Source organism: Mauremys mutica, chromosome 1 (assembly GCF_020497125.1).
Source record: "Mauremys mutica isolate MM-2020 ecotype Southern chromosome 1, ASM2049712v1, whole genome shotgun sequence".
In the NCBI taxonomy this organism is placed as follows: domain Eukaryota; kingdom Metazoa; phylum Chordata; order Testudines; family Geoemydidae; genus Mauremys; species Mauremys mutica.
In genome coordinates this window covers 198,749,439-198,770,980 of record NC_059072.1, presented here as the reverse complement: position 1 = coordinate 198,770,980, position 21,542 = coordinate 198,749,439, and the positions used below count along the sequence as shown (strand labels likewise).

The window sequence follows — 21,542 nt, the reverse complement described above, 5'->3', positions numbered from 1 at the left end:
GTAAATATTAAACTGGTTAGTAGGTATTTTATCAGGCTTACATATTATTCAAGGTCAGGTTGTAGATAACTAGAATAAGTGAAGTAATCTGTTTTATACCTCCAGTGAAGAACCCTGTGACATGGTGTATCAATATAATCCTAATTTATTTTAACCACACTGATTAGATAAGCATTTCTCAAATGTGACCACAGCCTCCTGGCTGTGATTGAGTGGGACAGCAAAGCAGCGGCTCCTCCCCCGGGGCTGCCTGCATAGGTCCCCCAGCCATAGGGTTTTAGAGTCCATCCCTGGACTCACCCCCTGCCATCACCTCAACCCCCGCTGTCTCCTCCAGACCCCATCACCCCTGGCCCTCATCCCTCCTTACCCACCTCCTCATCCAGGGCTTAATTTGTCCCCCAGCATGCCAGGGCTGAGTAAGTTTGCTGTGAAAAGTGATATTAACAAATATCACTTTTCATAGTAGCAGACTTACTAACTAGCAACCATAAAAAAAAAAAAACATGCAAAGCACCTTATTTTTTTCTATTCTGTTTACATCCAGTAAAGAATAGAGACAACTGTACATTATTTTTATTATTGAGTCTGCAAAAAAACATACATACATAAATTACAATGATCTGGACATGTATACGGGCATATTTATTTGTTTTTCCTAAAGTTAATTTAAGTATTTTAGGAAAAATTCTCAGAGCGGCCACCAGCAAGAGTTGGTGGTAGCACTCTGAGGCCACCAAAAGATATGTTGAGAATTAGATACATCTCATTTCAGTGAAAAGTGAACTTGTACCATTATGATATAAGGCAAGATTGTTGCATGACTAACTTCAACTGCTAGGAGAAAGGAGCTTTATGTATATGACTTTCAGTTTAAACAGCTTTATCTTAGTGATAAGAATGGGAATAGGGAACTGTAATGATATTTTGGCACTTTAAAAAACATTGCCACACAAATTAATTTTTAAACAGTTTGTTTGTGTCACTGTAATGGGAAGTAGTTTTTTTACAGTGATTATACTTATCTGACAGAACACCCTCCAAATTGCCTTTAAAATTTCCCTTTCTCCAAGGAAATAAGCGAATAAAGAAAGCCTGGGTTGAAATAGAATGGAAATGTATTTGATGAAATGTGGTTTATAAGAATCCTTAAGGTACCCAGAAAATACTTAATGGTCAAACTTTTTGGCAGATATCATTCCTAATCAACCTGTGAATTAATTCACACTCTCACCAAAGTCCATTTCTCTTATTCTTACTTCCCAGAAACTTCGATGCCACATGACAATGCAACACAACCACAGTGTGTGTATCCACAGTTGGTGGTATTGACAGAAACCTTTACAAAAAACTTTTCAATAGAAAATCTTTACTTGATTTTTTTTTTTTTAAACAAGGTCATTAAATATGTGCTGATTTTCTTGATCAGGTTCTCCAGTTGATTTTCAACCAATTACACAACAGAAAGAGTCTACTCAGAGTTTAGAGCCTAAACGTCTTCCTCCCCCTCGCCCAGTGGCTCCACCTACGCGGCCTGCTCCACCACAGAGACCACCCCCACCATCAGGTAATGCAGTGATGTATACCACACAGTGGGCAACCTTTTGATGTACGGTTTTATTTAAGTCTGTGTGATTTTATTTATCCATCCATCCATCCATCCATCCAGTTGACTTACTGATCTTTTCTTTACAAAATGTATTAAACCATTTAACTACTTTTAAAAAATGGAATTTTTCAGTTAGAGTTTACATATCACAGCTTTTTATGATTACTTTTTAATACACAGTTATGCTAATTTTTTTGAGTTAGGAATATCGGCTTCCTATGGATGTTTGTATTTAACATTTTAATTATCTACGGCATTTTAATGTTTCTTAAAAACTAATTCTTAATCTTTTGATTTTACTAATTTAATTCAAATGTTAATGAGTAAGTACAGATTTCATATGTATGTTTAATATAGTAAAGTTAATCATTTTAGGGAAAAGTATTTCTAGATAAATTGGAAGTGGTAAGCAGTGGAGCATTAAGAGAAACTGGATGTTGAGAGAGCATACATGAGCCATGTAACAAATAACCAAAGTGACTCTTGATGTTCGTAACTTTCTCATTCTTTTTTCTTTAATGCTACATACATTTCTTATATACTATAAGGGGGTAGGAGCCCTGCACCTGCTAGAAAAGAATTTGGAGGTAATAATTTAATTGTGTTTTCAAACATGACTAATAAATAGCAAAACTTCTATGGCTATTAATATAACCGTATATTTATCCTGAGAATATTTAATCTGATGCTTCCCAAAGGCAGAAGTTGATGTGTTGTGGCATATATTCAGTTACTTTAAAAAAATAATTCCTTTAAAAAGCAATATTTTTTTTTCTGACCCCTTAAACTCTATCCTCTCTCTAGAATTACAGTTTAATCTTAGGGGTCAGTAAATTCTGGACAGCAGCTACTACTACTTGATGAGTAAATAAGGAGCATGACAATATTTGTTCAACAGTTAATTACATGCTATAATCATGTCAGTTAAAACTGGTCCTGACGTTCATAATTTAAACTTAGTCAATATGCACAACACAGTTCTTAAAAGTATAAAGCTGTCTTAACTTCAGACTAGCTGTTTTTCTCCATGAGGAGCATTGTAAAAAGGAGGATTGTTGTTAACTGGTAGTCATGCAGGTAGGTAGTAACATTTCACAGATTAAGACTAGTTCATCCACAATACCTTCTCTTGTGGTTTTAAAGTAGAAAAATCAGTAGAGAAAATCGTTTAGTTTTATATTATTTTTTTTAAATGTTACCATAAAAAACAAAGTTAAATGGAAATTAAAAGGAACAGTCACAAGAGTGAAATGCATGCATATTGCATGAAAACTTTTTTAAAAATACTGTTATAGAGGCTCAAACTATAAAAGAAAAAAAAAAGTGCAAGGGCCAAAAAAAAGGCACCACGGCTAAATAACAGACTGAAAAAGGCAGAGAGAGAGAAAAAAAAAATCTTTTAAAAATTGGAAGTCGGATATTACTGAGGAAAATAGAAGGGAGTATAAACTCTTGCAAGCCAAGTGTAAAAAAAGGATAATTAGGCAGGCCAAAAAAGAATTTGAAGAGCAACTAGCAAAAGACACAAAAACTAACAACAAAATATTTTTAAATACATCAGACACAGGAAGCCTGCCAAGCAGTCAGTGGAGCCACTGGATGATCAAGGTGCTAAAAGAGCACTTAAGGTAGCAAAGCCTTTGCGGAGAAGCTATATGAATTCTTTGCATTGGTCTTCACTGCAGAGGAATTGAGGGAGATTCCCACACCTGAGCCATTCTTTTTTGGTAACAAAAAGGGAACTATCCCAGATTGAGGTGTCAATAGAGGAGGTTTTGGTACAAATGGATAAATTAAACAGTAATAAGTCACCAGGACCAGATGGTATTCACCCCAGAGTTCTGAAGGAACTAAAATATGAAATTGCAGTGCTACTAACTGTGGTATGTAACCTGTCGCTTAAATCAGTCTCTGTACCAGATGACTGGAGGATAGCTTATGTAATGCCAATTTTTAAAAAAGCTCCAGAGTTAATCCTGGCAGTTACATGTCAATAAGCCTAACTTCAGTACCAAGTAAATTGGTGGAAACTGTGGTAAAGAACAGAAATATCAGACACCTAAATGAATATGATATGTTGTGGGGGGAAGTCAACATGGCTTTTGTAAATGGAAATCATGCCTCACCAATCTATTAAAATTCTTTGAGGGTGTCAAAAAGCGTGTGGATAAAGATGAGCCAGTGGAATTAGTATACTTGAACTTTCTGAATGTTTCTGACAAGGTCCCTCATCTAAGGCTCTTAAGCAAAGTAAGCAATCCTGGGATAAAAAGGGAAGTCCTCTCATGGATCTGTAACTGGTTAAAAGATATGAAACAAAGAGCAGGAATAAATGGTCAACTTTCACAGTGCAGAGAGGTAAATAGCGGGGTCTCCCTCTGTATTGGGACAAATGCTGTTCAATATATTTATAAATTATCTGGAAAAATGGGTAAACATTGAGGTAGCAAAGTTTGCAGATGATACAAAATTACTCAAGATAGTTAGGTCCAAAGCAGACTGTGAAAAATTACGAAGGGATCTCACTAACCAGCGTGACTGGGCCAACAAAATGGTAGATGAAATTCAGTATCGATAAATGCAAAGTAATGCACATTGGAAAACATAATCCCAACTATACATATAAAATGATGGGGTCTAAATTAGCTGTTACCACTAAAGAGAGAGATCTTGGAATAATTTTGGATAGTTCTCTGAGAACATCTGCTCAATGTGCAGCAGCAGTCAAAAAAGCTAACAATGCTGGGAATCATTAGGAAAGAGATCATAAAACAGCAAATATCATAATGCCACTACATAAATCCATGGTACACCCACAACCTTGAATACTGTGTGTAGTTTTGGTCACCCCATCTAAAAAAAAAGATAGAGTTGGAAAAGGTACAGAGAGCTATCCGTGTGAGGAGAGATTAAGACTGGAACAGTTCAACTCAGAAAAGAGACGACGAAGAGGGGATATGATAGAGGTCTATAAGATCATGGTGTGGAGAAAGCAAATAAGGAAGTGTTATTTACCCCTTCACATAACACAAGAACCAGGGGTCACCCAATGAAATGAATAGGCAGCAGGTTTAAAACAAAAGGAAGTACTTCTTCACACAATGCACACTCAACCTGTGGAACTCATTGCAAGGGAATGTTGTGAAAGCTGAAAATATAACTGGTTTCAGAAAAGAATTAGCCGTGATGGATCTATCCTCCATGAACTTATAGGCAGGATGGTCAGGGACGCAACCCCATGCTCTGCGTGTCACTAGCCTCTGACTACCAGAAGTTGAGAATCAGTGACAGGCACGGATCACTTGATAAATGCTCTGTTCTGTTAATTTCTTCAGAAGCATCTGACACTGGCCACTGTTGGAAGACAGGATACTGGGCTAGTTGGACTATTGGTCTGACACATTATGACCATTCTTACGTTCTTATGAAGCTGGCTGTGTATACATATACTTGATTTCAGAACTTCAGGTATAAAATAGATGAATTGGAAGATAATTCTGGGTATTCATATATGCATGAACATACTATGTGTGTCACTCGTTTTCAAATTTCCCGTTACTTCCACAAGAGATTCTTGAGTGAGAGTTAAAGTTAACATGTACCTGCTTGCAAGAAATCATGTTCCAGAAAAATAAAACTGCAGACTTTTGGTGAGTCTTATAAAACAGGATAAATGTTGTACACAGTACATAAGTTAACAACTCGTATTTTTATTGTATTGAGCCATAGATGTACGTAGCAATTAAATACATTTGAGTGGGGAGGACGAGGAAACATTTCTGTGGCAGTTTGATTTATTTTGTTTTTTTTAAATGGCAGCTGTTTGAAACTTTTCCTGGATTTGGAATGTTAGAATAAATAATGAGGCAATGGATTATTGAACAGGTGGAGGTGGCTAAAGGCATATTAAAATTGCATGTGGCTGTGCAATTCATCACATGGCTATAATTTATATATGCACACAATTAACTTCTGTGTGTGTGTTTACACATCTATTATTCACAATTATCTCTAAATGTATATTTTAAGTTAGAACATTGTAGAACACAAACCCTTTCACTCAATTTCTCAAGTTTAGATAGGCATAAGAAAGTGTGTTTATTGTGCATCAGTCAAACTGTCAAAATCTAGTTTTGCCAGCATTTAGTAATCGGTAGTTTAAGATGAACCATTCTGGTTTTAGTTAAAATAATTACAATTTTAGAAAGCAGCTAATACATGTTGCACTTTCTGTATATTATTATATGGTTAGTTTGCATCATATGTCCTTGCCAAGTATTTTTCTGTACAATGACAGAATCCTGTCTATCCTACCTTCAGCCTAAGCGGTGAAAAAACTAGTGTGTCACTCAATGAGCATTGCAAATTATTATTTCATTCTTATATAACTAGTAAATAAAATTGTCATGCTATCTTTCATTTCCTATCCTGGCCGTACATTCATCCCATTATTTCTACTTTACTCGTTCCTTCTCTACTTCCCACGCGCAGCTTCATGCCTTCTGCCTTGCTGCTGCATACACTTGGAATAGGCATTCTCTGTATCTTCTTTCCAATCCTTCATAAAGCCATCTCTTCGAGCAATTCCTCCTTTCTTCCATCAAGCCTGTGACACCTCTCCTTGGACTGTTGTCCTGTGTCTCATTTTATTTCTTTCATCTTGTTTAGAGTGTAAGCTGTTTGGATCTGATCTGTATTTATAATGCATGGTGTAGGTGGTACTGCATACTGTAAAAAATGTTGCAGCACGTGGTATACAATAAATATCAAATGCTGTTCATAGACCTATGCAACACATACACTGACACGAGTTAAGGATAGCTTTCATGTCCTCTTTAATTATAAATTGATGTATTGGTATGCATGTAAGTTGAACCCTTCACATCATTTTAAACATAGACACCTTATGTGATAGTTTTTCCCATAATAAATTTTTTTTTCACCTTTTATCTCAGGCACTTTACATCTTCAGGGTCTGTGGCACTCCTCCTTGTGCTGCTGTATGCTTTTGAAGACTCCTAGTGGGACTCTAAGCTTTCCCGCAGTGTAATTATGTCTTGCATCTGTATTAGGAGTAGGCTAGAACTCAAGGGTTTTTTTTGTCTTCAGCTTTTAGATATTTGCAAATGAATAATGCTTTTGCCTGATCATTCAAACTGTGATTGTCATTGGGCACCTTATAATAATAATGTAATAAATAAAATTAGCTTTCAGTTGTTTGGAGTTCAGGATTCAGTTAGCTTATTTTGTAGTGCCTTACATATTTATGATTTACAAACACATTAAGTAATTTCTTACAGAATATGAAGAAAGTTAATGATTGTGACTTGTCACCATTATATAATATTTTTTTCCTTTAGCAATACCAAATTCTGTATAGAGAATATTTCTGTTTAACTGTACAAAGGGCTAAAATTTGTCTTTGTCAGTTTAAAAACTATTGTTAAGATGGAGTTAAGTTTGAGGGTATGTACTAGTAATGTAGAGTGAATACGTTACAGGGACATTGTCATTATCCCAAAAACAAATATTCTAAAACCAGGAAATTCATAGTTAAGGTTTACCTTAAAAGAAATACAAACACATTAACGTATGGAGATATGCAATTTATATACCCACACAACCTTTACGCCACCTTGTGGTGATGTCATGAAATAACCAGACAGTTAAGGATCGGTGCATAATGTTTTTGTACTCCCAGATTAGGTTAAACCGATTTCAAAGACCTATTCCATTCCCTCCCCTGCCCCCTTTTTTTTTTCTGGTGTGTCTATGGGGCAGAGTTAAGGTTGTCTGGATGCATTAGGACATGGCAACCATTTTGAAAATGGGTAATTCTTTGGAATTCTGTTTAAAACAAAAAACAAAATTCTGCATCCTTTACTGAAGAAATTTTCAGTAATGAAGAAAAGTGGCAAAAAAAGATAAATCTTTTTTTAAAAAAAATTAAACATAGGGTTCTAAATTTCTGAAAGGAACACTTTTTAAAAATTTTTCACTCTAACAGATTTACTTGTTAAGTCTCAGAAAATTCGTTCAGTACTCAAGAGTAAGTGCTGTAATTTAAGTGTAAAACTCAATTCAGCCTTAAATATAGAATAGGGACTGGCGCTTCCATAATTTTGCCTGTATCTGCTGCTACTGTGCTAGGATAGCAGTGCTCTCAGTGTTATTTCCAGAGTGTTGGGACTGCTACTGTGCCAGTAGGCTCACACTGGGGGCAAGTATATAATGAAGGAATTGTGGGGGCAGCCAGTCTGGTAACTGGAAGAGAGAAAGATGGGGAGAGTAATCTTCACACTGGACAAAATAAATTTTTTAAATGTTAGGCAACAAACTTAAACAAGCTTAAAGAAACCCAAAAAACCCCTCTTCAAAGGACTAGTGGAAAGTGGACATTGACTAACGTGGCAGCAGAATACTGTCATTAATCAAAACAGTAATTTATGTTGTGAAAAATAAACACACAACAAATTTCAACATTCTATCAGTAATAATTCATCCAGTATGCACAAACAATGGATTACACCTATCAGTTTCACTCCTTAAAGGGTTGTTCCTTGGAAACATGGTTGTGAAGGAAATGTGAGACACTAGAAGAATTTCAGTCACAAGGCTCTTTTTAAGACAGACAAAGCAAATGTCAGATGGTATTTTCCTCCACACCCTGCTATTTTAAAAAATAATCAAGAGGTGCACAAACTACAATAAAAGTGAAAAGTGATACTGTAACAGAAAAGACAGAATTTTTGTAGAGCTTTTTCACTACTGTTAAAATAGAAATCCTGATGTAACCTTAACTATTAACATCAAGAGTAGTATTAGTGGTGGACGTTGGGGCCATTTGATCCAGGGGTTCCCAATATATGGTTCCCCACATTATGATCTTTTAATTTTCAGTGTTTTAAAATCCATGTGTCTATTGGTATGCCACAACAGAGTCAGGGGTATACTTGCTGTAAATTTGGTGTCATTTAGTCCAAAATTTCTCAAATAAAATCTCCCATAGGGAGCTGATTTTAATTCAAATTGCTCTAAAACTTGCATGCACAGTGAGATTTTTTTGAAAACTTGTATTCCACACTGGGAGCTGAGGTAAACATTGGGAGAGGGAGGAGGAGAACACTCGAGTAGATGAACGAGTCAGTTCACACCTCTGCAGTGAGGAAGATTGTGCAGAGTCCCTTCCTCCTACACTAGCCCCTGAGTTAGAGTATGGAGTCTGGGGCTTCCCTCCAACTGGTAGATGTGTTCAGAGCCCATCAGTTACTGCCTTCCTCACTCCCTTGCTGAAGACGTGGAGGGGATACAGGAAGAACAGAACTAGTAGCTGAGTGGCAGTGAGATGTTCCCAGGAAGCCTTCTTTTGCTCCCCAATCATGCCCTCCTCTCAACCACACCTTCCTCAAAAAATAAAGGAAATTCACTTCCTTAACACAAAGTTATGGTTGGTAGCAGTGCCCTGTCCCCTTCCAGAATACTAAGTGCACCTATACTTAAACCTCTGAAAACCAGGAAATACAGGATTAAGTTACACACCAGTCCCCCCCACAACATTAACAATGCCCACTTTGAGTGAGTCTCCATCCTGCTCCTGGCAAATTTTTGTAGCACTCTGTCCTTCCACATGCTATGGAACACTCTGGGAATACAGCATATGGGTACGGAGGAGAAATCATCGATGTGTGGCTTCACTAAGGCAAAAGTTGCCTTTAAGGCAGTCTTAGTGAAGACTAGCTGACTCTGCCTGGCCTCTACTTGACCACCGAGATCTACTAATGAAAAGGACTATGTAAGAGCTAGGTAATAATAATATCATATTTACTCTGCACAAATCACTCTATAGGTCCCAGATGTTACTGTCCCTTTATCCATATCCTAAGGATTGCCTCTGGAACATCCCCTGCACTTGGGTCTGTCTTGTAGTGCGGTGTTATGTGCCACCAGACTACTATTTTCACAGTCCAAATAACTCAGAACAGAAACAAGAGTCCCTCATGCCTTTGGGCACAGCCACACCTCTCCTCATATTTTAGTGTGAACTGTGGGAACCTACTGCAAGATGTAGCTGCCCCTAATACAGTGAAGGGCAGTTGGTGTGCATACAAATGAATGAAAGAATACAGTTTTGAAGAACACCATATACCTGGTAAAATATCACATGTACTTAGCCATTCCTCATGTCTGCTTAGTATAGGGCAGCCCAGGCTGAAACATTGGGCTCATCTACATAGAGAAATTGATGGGCAGAACTAACCCCCTGTGTGGACACTTTATTCCAGAGTAAAAGTGACTTTATTATGGTATAATTATTCCCACATAACTACAGCAGTATAATATAATTAAGATATTTTGGAAGAGTGCAAGGCTCTGCCAGTCAACTTTAATTGTGCCTTAACAAAATTTTTAGGCAGTGAATATAGCAGACATTTAAATTCTCTTTAACAGAAATGTAAAACTGAAGCCATGTAATACTTCTAAACATTAACTGATTTGTTGAGTTATTTCCAATTAGTGTGACTTTCTTGTGCTGCTGCAAGTGGTAGAGTGCAATATGGTTAGGCCATTTAAAAATTCCTTAAATATGAAAGTTCTTTTGTATGTTATGTCCTGTATGTTTCTGCCTCTTTTCAGTCTGCTGCTTTCCTTATGCAATATACACCTTCTCTTCTTTCTCTGAAAAGGTCTTGGAGCTCCTCCCAGTCCTGGGGTAGCTAGGAGAGAAATAGAAGGTAACATAATGATTTTTGCATGGTAGAAATGAATCTTTAATATCTGAATGACATTAGTGTCCTCGCTGCTTAAAGACATTCTTGCTGTTTAAATCCAACAATTTGTTGTGTAACTCCTAAACTTTTATCCTTCTATAGTATATTTTTTCCAGACTGTTTTCTATTTAATTACTTGCATTTATTGGTTGCTTGCAACTTTATGTTCAAAATTCACTCATGAAAGATTAAGTGAAAAAATTAAACCATGGTAATGAAAACTTTCAAGATTTAATCTCAGAATTGTTTAAAATAATTCAGAAGGGTGTGTGTATGTGTGCATGGGTGGGTTAAGGTGAAATCTTTTAAATAGGTGCTTATAGGTATCTGTTCTAGGCAGAAGACTTAGGAATAAAGAATATTTTATCTGTGACTAAAGCAGGGCTCTAGCAAGTTCTTTTTTTCTCTTAAACAAAGAACTGAATGTCGTGTACTTTCAAGGGAGTAATTTTCATTAAAATAATTTAGCACACTGAAAATAGAGTATTGCCACAGTGGGAGGGGCTAGCTACCCCACATACATGCCTGTTTTGAACGGGATCATACTCGGGACAGCTAGACCCTCCCCTGTACCGCCATGGCTACGCTCAATCTTTAGCATGCTAGCTTAATTGGAGTTAGCATGGGTATGTCTACTCCAACTGGAAATTACACGTTCCAGCTCTTATGTAGACATACCCATAGGCCATGTCTACACTAGAGAGCTTACAGCCGCATAGCTGTACTGCTGCAGCTGTGCTGCTGTCAGATCTCCCGTATAGCCGCTCCGTGCCAATGGGAGAGAGCTTCCTGTCCATATAATTCAACCCACTCCCAACGAGTAGCGGTAGCATGTCTCCCACCAACATAGTGCTGTCCACACTAGCGCCTCTGTTGGTGTCACTTATGTTGTTCAGAGAGGTTTTTTTCGAAACCCCTGAGCAGCATAAGTTTTACCAACAAAAGTGCTAGTGTAGACATAGCCTTTGAGAGCAGAATTATCTGCCAATTGGAGCAAATTTAACCAATTAAGAGCTGCCTGTCTTGAGATTAGACACACCCATTATTCGGCCTCCTTCAAGTTACCATATCTGACGTTCTGCCTGGGACCTTCATGATTAATTGGCAGTAGATCTGTCACTAGTGAGCCTCTCTCCCTTCCTGAGGCATTCAGAGGTGTGTTTGTGTCAGTTGGAAATAATTTTTTTAACATATTTTGCACTTCATAATTCGAATGTTGCATTCAAGGCTGATCATCAGAATCATCATTCAAATATTGATTTCATTGTCAAAATGTTGTGTCCAATAACAGGAGGAAGTTAGAGCCAGGAATCTGTATATAAATTCTTTAACTCACTGAACAATATACAGTTACAGACAGACTTTATTGAGACCATGTTTTTGAATCAGCTCCTCTTCCTGAAACTTACCCTTTTTGAAGACATAGCTGCCAGAGTTGCTGCAGAATATGCTATACAGTACAGCAACTCTAACAGAGGCAGTCTTAACCCTAATATCAATAACATAGGCAATATCTGCAGAAAGAGATCTCACACAAAGGTTTTTTCATCACTAATGCAATCCTATTGTTCCCATTTCTGTTAGTGATAACATACCATTATTGCGTAATATCAATTTGCACCTGATCTGTCAATGAAAATCTCATTTGTGACTGATTTTTCTTCATGCTTCAAAGTTCAAAAAAGCCCCGGAACACAAAGAAAAGATAACTTAGGTAATACAGATAATGTTTGTTTTGTATTAATTATATTACAGAAAATTTCAACTTATAAATACGTCCTAAATCAATGGTCTCTAATGGCTTTGTTACAGTTCGTAGTCAGCCTCCACCTCCAGCTGGATTCACAAGCACAGGAACTGCTGGATATAGTGGAGCCAGACCGGTAGGCATTCAAACTTTAAATTTCCTTTTAAAGTTTTTACACTGTATTAGTTAGTTGAGAGGTTTTCTTAAGAATGGTGTTATGGACGAGAGATATGTAAAATTGAGTGGATATCTTACAAGTTGTGTGAGGAGACACAATTTTAAATCATATTCCTGCTGTGTTCAGACTGTAGATACACCAATAAAGATTTTGAGCTGACTTTGTATTGCCTTGGACCTTTATATAGTAATTTACACATGCATAGTATATATAAAACTTTATCAAATAAGAGTGATTGTGCTTTATGGCCACTTTTAAATAATGACACGATGTGTGAAGCAGAATCAGACACTTTATAGTTATTTTGTATGTTTTATAATCTTGTTTAAAATGAGATGATTTGGAAGGATAGGATTTATCATCCGTGCTTATGTGCATTCTGAAGTCTACAATTTATTGATAAATAATGGTGGTTGTACCTTGATTTTAATCAACCTTAACACTTTGCCTGGGATCTTTGTATAACAGTGAAGGACTCGGTTGAATGTACAGTGCCTTTAGTTCCTCTTTGTGCAGTGTTAGTGTGACTAAATTGAAATACTGTGTACAGTTTTCAGTAGTTTGGGTACTTCTCTACAAGTAAGAAATCAAAAAATATAGAGAGGGTCAAGAAAAGGGCAACTAATATTATCAAAATTGGATGGAATGACCTATGAGCAGGCAAGCTTGACCGGTCAAAGGACTAAACTTGCTAACCAAAGGCTGATATGAAAAATTGTTGTTGGAGCAACAACTGACACTCAGGGGTGAAGCTCAGCCCATAGCTGGTGTTCTTCAGGGCTCCACTATTTATATCATTGCTGGGTAGTAGGTTTCAGATAAATTTGAAGCCACCCACATCTCTGGCTCCTAGAAGGAAAAATGAACACTTGCAAACTCTTGATTTCTTCCCACCTGCCCCAGAAGCCTCCTAATTGTGAGAGGGACTTGACTGCTCTGTCTCATTCACCAGCAGTGAGTTGGCAAATACTTTTTTCCAAGAGTTGCCTATGGGGAAAAATTAAAAGGTGTTAGATATTGTGGCAAAGTCAGACTGCACAGCTGTAAGAGAGTGGTGGAATCCATACTAGAAAAGTAAAGACCCTTTTCTCCATGAGCTGAAAAGAGGCTACCTCAGGTCAACTAGCGATGCCTGAGTCCAATTAAGGGCTTCCTGTGACCTTTAAAAACCCCTTTTCTGGTGAGAGAGAGGTGGAGAGATGAGAGAGAACCTGCAGCAGGGAGAAAAGACTTCTCCTGGGTGGAAAGCTTCTCTCCTCCCAGCAACCAAGCTAATTGCCTGTTTGGGGAAGAACTGGCACCCAGCATCACAAGGCAACATCCCAGAGAGGGGACAGGGAAAGGTATTCCTTTGTTCTGTTGTGAATTTGTTTCTTTGGTTTGGCTAAAGAGTACTACTCCCTGGGCCTTGTAAATATTGGAGAGGGAGGTGGGTGGGAAATACCCAAGTGAAGAATAAAACCTTCCTTAGTGGAACTTATTTACTCCAGATCCTTCTACCACAACCCCCCCACCCTGACAAAGGGGGAAAATGCTGAGCCCAAGAAGGCAAAGGAGGTGCCTTGCCACAACATGTACATTTTGTTAAAAAGACTACTAAGAGGTGATAACTGTCTACAGATATCGGAGATAATTGTTTAAAGTATTTACTGGGTTGTGGAAGGCTTGTATTTATTAGGACATTTGCATGAAAAACAGGAGCTCTGTTGCTTAGGAGATCTCTGCTCCTTCTGTTTGTTCCTCACTGCAATCACAATAGCCATTTCAGAGGAAAAGAAACTGCAGTAGCATATTCTAGATAGAATATTTTTGTGTGCATTTGAGGCATTAAGTGCCCATCAAGTTATGAAAGAAAGCAGCTATGGAATAAACTTGTTAAAGGGAATTTAGGCTAAATATAAGGAAATATTTTTGAAAATAAAAATCACGTAGGCTGTATTTTGGTCTTCTAAAGGAAGTTGTAGGGAATTCCATCAAAAGAGACATTTACAAAATGCTTGGAGCTATACAGGGTTAAGATTTTGTATTGGTGTCTGCCAATACATTCTGTTTCCTAGTGAACTGACAGGAGAGAGGCAGATCCAGACCAATCACTTTTTGGCTTTGGAGTTAAGCTCTGTCGCCTTAGTTTCTTGGATATTTATAGCACTTTTTTTCAAGTTTGCTGCTTTTTGTTTTGTTTAGATAATTTACTTAAATTTCTAAATTGACTCCTTGGGCTTTTGCTGGCTATTGGAGAATGTTGTCTCCCTTCTCTAAGGCATCTCAGCAGTGCTCCTCTTTGGATAGGCTCCCAAAATGACTGACAAGACAGAGGCCAAGCTAACAGTCCTGAGAGACTGCTTAGGGCATGTTTGCATGGTAGGACAATGCACACTGTGGGAGTGTGACTTCTAAAGCACTCTCATATGTTGTGCATTAATTGGTCCGCGAAGACTCTCCTGGTGCGCACCAGGGAATTTTTAGATAGTATTGTTTTAAACGGCACTATGTTAAAGAGCGCTAGAGAACTATTAGTGCATACCTGCAGAGTTTACATGGACCAATTAAGGTTCAATATGTTAGTGCCCTTTAGAGATCACACCCCTGTAGTGCGCATTACCCTACTGTGTAGACATGACCTTAGCCTGCATAGATCTCTTCTTAGGAGGTACTGAAGGGAATTTTTGCCTTTCTTGCAAATAGCTCCAAAGTTTTCTTCCATTATCAATACAACACAAGAACTCAATAGCCTACCACCAAATCAGCACTTAGGTTAGATCACCAAGTCCTAGGCAGGAGATAATCAATTCTGAGATCTCTTCAATCCACATGGCTTGATGACCTACCTGCTGACCAGGAAGATGATGTGTTGGGGAGAAACCATTGAGGAAAAGTCCTTGCTAGCCATAAAGTTGAATCTGAGTCATCTCTCCTCCACAAAACCAGAAATGTAGATACCTCATTGTGGATGCACTTCATATCACCTTAGCGAGTGAGAGAGCAAAGACCCTGCCAAGAGAAAGCAGAGGTTATTTTCAATCTTCAGTTGTTCCTGGACAACTACTACTGAATCAACTTTCCTGCTGCCTCAGACCTGACTAGTGCAAGGATCTTGAGGTAATTTTCAACAATCTGGCCTTCGTTGTTCCACCAGAAATGTTAAACTGGCTGTTTTCATTTCTGAGGAAACAGACACAGTTTGAGCCATGGGAGAAATCTTTTCCTGTCCCTTTTCTGGAGCTGACATGAGACTGTTGCCATTACTAACCAAAAAGGGATACTCCAAAGAAGTTGTTAAAACAGGCTGGCATCCAGCAAAGATTCCACCAATAGTTCCTATTCAAAGAAATAGCTTTAATTCAACCATTGCTGTTTAGATGAATAAATCAGATCAAAATCAACATTTTGTATCACTTTTTTCAAAAATAATTAAATTTGAGGCTAAAACCCAATTCCTGGAAGGTCCACATCTTGGCAATTGCCGGCATAATTCAATAAAACAAACCAAATCTCATCCCTTCCTATCTGTATGTGAAGGATTTCTTAAAGCCCTAACCCACTAATCATTCAAATCTCAGAGATCAATTTCCTTATTTTCCTTGCCTTACACAGCCTTTCTGGCAGCAGTTATTTCTGCTAGAAGACTTTCAGAATTAGAGATAGCCACGGTGTCCTATTGTCTATTCCATGAACACTGAGTGGTTTTAAGGACTGCTTCAGCCTTTATTTCTATTCTATTCTGATTCGGAGGAGCCTGTATAGGTTTCATAAGGAAAACAACTTCTTTTATAGATCTTGGAATATAATCCTATTGTCCTAAATATCCATTTCCTAAACATCCAAAGGAACAGAAGTGGGCTTGTTTCTTGGGATGGATTTTATTCTAACAAAACTTGTTTCTTAAAAACTACCCTGGTTGGTTGGTTTTTTTGTGTGTTGTGTTGTTTGTTAGCCAGCCAGCCAGCCACTTGGCAGTCAAAAGGAAGAAAGCTATACTTTTTTTTTGATGCTTGATAGCTTAAAGCATTTAAAAGTCACTAGATGGATTTAATCCCGGTATACTGGACCACGGCCATTAAACATTGTCTTCTAAATCTAGTAAATGTATTAGGCCAGATCAAGGGTGATTTCTTCTTCTTCTTTTTTTAAGACACAGTTTGTATGAGGAATTGTGTATAAGTTTTTTGTTCCAAAAAATCCCTGGGACATTCTCACTGCTGTTAAATCTCACAGTAGGATTGGCAACAACGGATAAACTGGGGACAGAAAACATTTGCTTTACATGATCATTCGTTTTCTTCTGGTATCCATTCTTGGCAGCATGACTCACACCACACGCAGTTTATAGGCATGTGTGTTCTTTCAAATTATATTCCTCTTTGTAATAGTTTCATATTTCTCCTTTAATGCTCTGCTCTATAAGTTCATCAAAAAAGGATAGCCAACATATTTACTGGCACTCTTTGGTTAGGCAGAATGTCTCCATCCTGCCTGGAGACAGTATACCCACATGTAAGATTTGCAAACATGGGTTCTAAAGAATAAGTCCCATGTCAAGCATAACATTTTCTGTACTGCACATCACAGAACCTATATTTCTTGAGACCACAGAACAAAAGTTTGAAGCCACCTATGTGACTCCCACTTCTCTGGGTAAACGACTGTCTTTTTGTTATGTGTTTGTACAGTTCTGAGAACAGTAGGGCTTCTAGTCTATGACTGGGGGCCCTTGACACTGCTGCAATACAAAAAAAAAATCATCAGTCATTCAGCAGGAGATCACTTCAATTCCAGAAGTATAGCTTAAGTATTTTATTTTTACCAATTATTTCAGACTGTTCCACCCCGAGCCGGAGTTATTAGTGCACCACAAAGCCATGTCCGACCATCTGTGGGGAGGCCAACACCTGAAACCCAAACCAAGCCAGCTGAGCCACCAAGAGGTAATACTATACTTTAGAAGAAAAAGAAATGTAGTGTACTGTTTAATGGCAAATCTAGGTTGGCTGCCTTATTACCCTATCCAAACCTACCCCACTCTTACCTTTGACTTGCTTCCAACTGAAAAAGTCATCCGTTTTCTTTGAAAATGAAGATTCTTGCATGTAATAATGTATGGCCGTTCCTCATAATTAAGGCTGCAGGTTTGTCATGAAGGTCACAGAAGTCACGGATTCCATGGCTTTCCGTGACTTCCGGGATTTCTGCAGCTGCTGGTGCACCTGGCTCAGAGGCAGCTCAGGCAGCCCCTGCGCCAGTCACACTGGCTGCTGCTGGAGCAGTCTCGGGCCACTGTGTCCCCCTCTCTCCCAGCAGAAGACTTGGGGGTGGGGCACAGGATGGGGTGAGGAGGGCTCTGGGTGTCGCTTACCTGGGGGGCTCCCCGCAAGTGATGACATTCCCCTCACTCAGCTCCATCCTAGGTGGAGGCATGGCCAGGAAACTCTGTGCGCTGCCTCCGCCCAGAGCACTAGCTTCGCAGCACCCATTGGCCGGAAACTGCGGCCAATGGAGCGGCGGGGGCGGTGCCTGCAGCCATGACATTTACTAAAAATGTCTGACTAAAACTTAGCCTTATTCATTATTCCATAATGTGTGGAATAATCTAAGTCAGCAGCTAATGCCTTAAACTGCACTTAGAAATAAACTAGCAACCAGTGTAGAGGCTCAAAAGTAATGTGCTTTTAGAGGGAAACTACAGTAACTCCTCACTTAATATTGTAGTTATGTTCCTGAAAAATGCAACTTTAAGCGAAATGATGTTAAGGGAATCGAATTTCCCCATAAGAATAATGTAAATCGGGGTGTTAGGTTCCAGGGAATATTTTCTCTCTCTCTCTCACACTCACACTCACACACGTTTTAAACAAGCAATTTAATACCGGTACACAGTGATGATCATTGTGAAGCTTGGTTGAGGTGGTGGAGTCAGAGGGTGGGATATTTCCCAGGGAATGCCTTACTGTTAAATGATGAACTAGCAGTTGGCTGAGCCCTCATGGGTTAATTCTCATACTCTACAAGGCAGCAGGAATGGAGGGAGGGGAGACAGCATTGCAGAGACAGAGACACACAGGGGCGGCTCTAGAAATTCCGCCGCCACAAGCAGGGCGGCGCGCTGCGCCGCCCGGTCCCGCAGCCGGGGCAGAAGTGCCTGCGGACGGTCCCGTGGTCCCGCGGCTCCGGTGCAGCATCCACAGGCATGCCTGCGGGAGCTCCGTCCGAGCCGCGGGACCAGCGCACCCGCCGCAGTCATGCCTGCGGGAGCTCAAGCCGAGCCGCAGGAAGAGGGGACCCTCCGCAGTCATGCCTGCGGCAGGTCCGCTCGTCCCGGGGCTCCGGTGGACCTCCCGCAGGCATGACTGCGGAAGGTCCGCCGGAGCCAAATGCCGCCCTGCCAGGACAATGCCGCCCCACGCGCCTGCTTGGCGCGCTGGGGTCTGGAGCCGGCCCTGGAGACACATACCCTGTGAGAGAGAGAGAGATGCGCATTTCCACCACTGCCTTGTTAATTAGATCAGCTTGCTGAGACTGCAGCTGCTGCCAGAAGCTCCCTCCATCCTGAGCCCTGTCATGTCCCCCCTGCTCTATGGAAGATGGGGTAAGTGGGGTAGAGGAGCAGGGAAGGTGGGGGACACACTGACATTAGCCCTCCTCTTTCTCTCCTCCCTCCGCCCCAGCAAGCAGGCGTCTCAGGGAGCAGCTCCAAGGCAGAGGGCAGGAGCAGCACATGGCAGTGGGGGGAGGGACAGCTGCAATTGCTAGCCTGCTGGGCAGCTGCTGCACAGGGAACTTAGGGGAGTGGGGAGCTAATGGGGGGCTGCCGGTCCACCCTGGTTCCAAGCCCCCACAAGCTAGCTGCAACGAGCTGCTCTTCCTGCAAGCAGTGGACAAAGAAGGTGGTTGCCAAATGACGTTAGAAGGGAGTATTGCACAACTTTAAACGAGCATGTTCCCTAATTGATCAGCAACGTAACAACAAAACAACATTAACCGGGACAACTTTAAGTGAGGAGTTACTGTACTTAAGAAGTGACAGGTTTCAGAGTGGTAGCCGTGTTAGATTGTATCAGCAAAAACAATGAGGAGTCCTTGTGGCACCTTAGAGACTAACAAATTTATTTGGGCATAAGCTTTCGTGAGCTAGAACCCACTTCATCAGATGCATGGAGTAGAAAATACAGGAGTGGGCTGCCTCATTTTGCCCTGGACACAGTACTACCTCCTGCCTTAGTTGTATTTCAGAAGTAACTTTTAATGTACCAAGAGGAATATGTAACAAATTGTGTGTTGTGGTGGCCTGGTACTCATGATGGCTGCACCGCTAGTGTTATCTTGGGATTTTCAAAAGCACCTAAGTGATTTAGGAGAACACAACCAATTGACTTTCAAAGGGACCACCTTCAGCTTCCATCCTAAACTGACTGATAAAACTGTCTTAAATATGTATTGTTCGGCGTATGCATCTGTACAACAGTGATTTTCAAAATATATTTTATGTTTGACCTTAGTTATCTAGATACCTATTTTAATAATCATTTTTATGGAGAAAATATCCAGAATATATTTCTAATAAAATGCATTGTAAATGTATTTGTAGGGTCGCCTTTGCTTCCTGAACCACTAAAACCTCAGGCCGTAGTTCCTCTTCAACCCACCATTCAGCCACCATCTGTTCAAAAAATGCAAGAGCCTCTTATACCTATGATGATGCATACATCTCAGACAACTCCTCCACAGACTCTGGAAGCACCACCGCAGCCACCTCCCCGGAGTAGGTCATCCCACAGCTTGCCTTCAGAATCGGTTCCTTCACAACAGCAAGTAAGTGTACAACTGAATATTTTAGTTTGTGCCTTAACACAGCCTACCTTGACTTATCACAGATTGCGGGAAAGCCCCAGAACAAAAAAAAGTACCATTAATGATTAAACTTAGGATATATTTCTTGAGAATTTTTAATTTTGATAGTTACCTAAAATATAAATTACATGTTCTTACATCGTGTCATATAACAATAGAATTATAATCTTGTACCTTATATGAAAAATGTGTTTTCTAAAATTGAATACATTTCACAATAACACAAATCCATAACTTACAGACTAAGCAACTTGAGAGAGATCTCTTAAGAAAAAGTATCTATTTAAATCTTGCACAGAAATACTTGGAGCTTCGTACTGGAGCCAATTCATTTCAAGGGTGGAATGCTGAGTCCTAATTTTAACTAAGTACATTTATTCTGTTTATTTCCTGGTGTTCATTAAAATATACAATACTCTAAAATAATTTGACATTTTAACAGTAACACTGAATGCTCTGTTCTGTGTACTAGCTAAAGTATTTATTTAAAAACAAGCCCTTTGTTTAAAAAAAAGCAATAGTTCTTCAGGGAGTGTCCCTGTGGGTGCTCCACTTTAGGTTGTTTGGCACCCTGCGTTTCTTGTCGGAGACTTTTGGTAGCAGTGTGCTGGTTGGCTGTGCACGCGCAGCCACTGTCTTGCGCCACTCCAAAGGCTACCCCAGGCACACAGGCAACCGCCACCCAGTTCCTTCTCTACCACCTTTGATTTCGGTTGGAATGATAGCAGCGCCCTTACCTACTTTCATATGCCTTTATTCTCTGCCCTTTTCTCAGTTTAATTTCCCTTATTGCTAATCTCCCTTCATTTTTCTTTCATTTCCCATTTGAAAAAAAAACTGTCCTTTTTTTTTTTTTTTCTCCCCACCATCAGGCGGATAGTCCCTGAAGAGGCATTAGACTGGGACTATTCCTATTCTTTATTCAGCTAGGCTTGGACATGCTTGGCTTGCCAGGTTTCAAGCACTGTCTGACCTGCAGACGTTCAGTACCAGTGACAGACAGCCACTCACAGTGTGGCCGTTGCCTGGGGCGGGGGGAACACGTTACTCATAAGTGTCCCCACTGCAAGAAACTCACAGCAAGGACAAGAAAGGCCAGGGACCTCCAGTTAAAACTTTGAATGATGTAGAGATCCCTGCGACCTGCCTCCGACCTTGAGTCCAAGACATCTTCTTACCAGGCCTCACCTGCAGCTGCCTCAGATATGGGGTCCTCTTCAAAAATGGCTGCTAAGGACCATGGTCCTAGCAAAGCCACAAACAAGCGGTCTCACTCCTCACCAGACCGGGATTCACCTAAAAAGAAAGCCATCCCCGACCGGACCCAGAGCACCGGGCCGTGAGGCAGCGGGACTGTCCGGTACCGAGAAGCAAAAGACCCTGTGCAGTCTCACT

At 39.9% G+C, this 21,542-nt stretch overlaps 1 protein-coding gene and 1 long non-coding RNA gene across 3 annotated transcripts in view; one reads left to right on the top strand and one right to left on the bottom strand.

The window, feature by feature from the left end:
* SYNJ1 (synaptojanin 1) overlaps positions 1-21,542 on the top strand; it is a 117,142-nt gene that overhangs the window by 83,464 nt on the left and 12,136 nt on the right. Inside the window, exons 24-30 of the mRNA XM_045002329.1 lie at positions 1,430-1,567; positions 2,158-2,196; positions 10,294-10,341; positions 12,053-12,091; positions 12,190-12,260; positions 17,119-17,227; positions 19,885-20,108. Coding sequence (XP_044858264.1) covers positions 1,430-1,567; positions 2,158-2,196; positions 10,294-10,341; positions 12,053-12,091; positions 12,190-12,260; positions 17,119-17,227; positions 19,885-20,108 — 668 coding nt within the window. The remainder of the gene's footprint in view (positions 1-1,429; positions 1,568-2,157; positions 2,197-10,293; positions 10,342-12,052; positions 12,092-12,189; positions 12,261-17,118; positions 17,228-19,884; positions 20,109-21,542) is intronic.
* Positions 9,368-17,734, bottom strand: LOC123362055. 2 transcript variants are annotated; one of them, XR_006576330.1, is made up of 3 exons: positions 17,656-17,734; positions 15,131-15,293; positions 9,368-10,323 (listed from the first exon to the last, which is right to left on the bottom strand). It is a non-coding gene; the product is annotated as an uncharacterized LOC123362055 (long non-coding RNA). The 2 variants fall into 2 exon arrangements; XR_006576331.1 differs by lacking the exon at positions 17,656-17,734 and adding an exon at positions 17,329-17,372.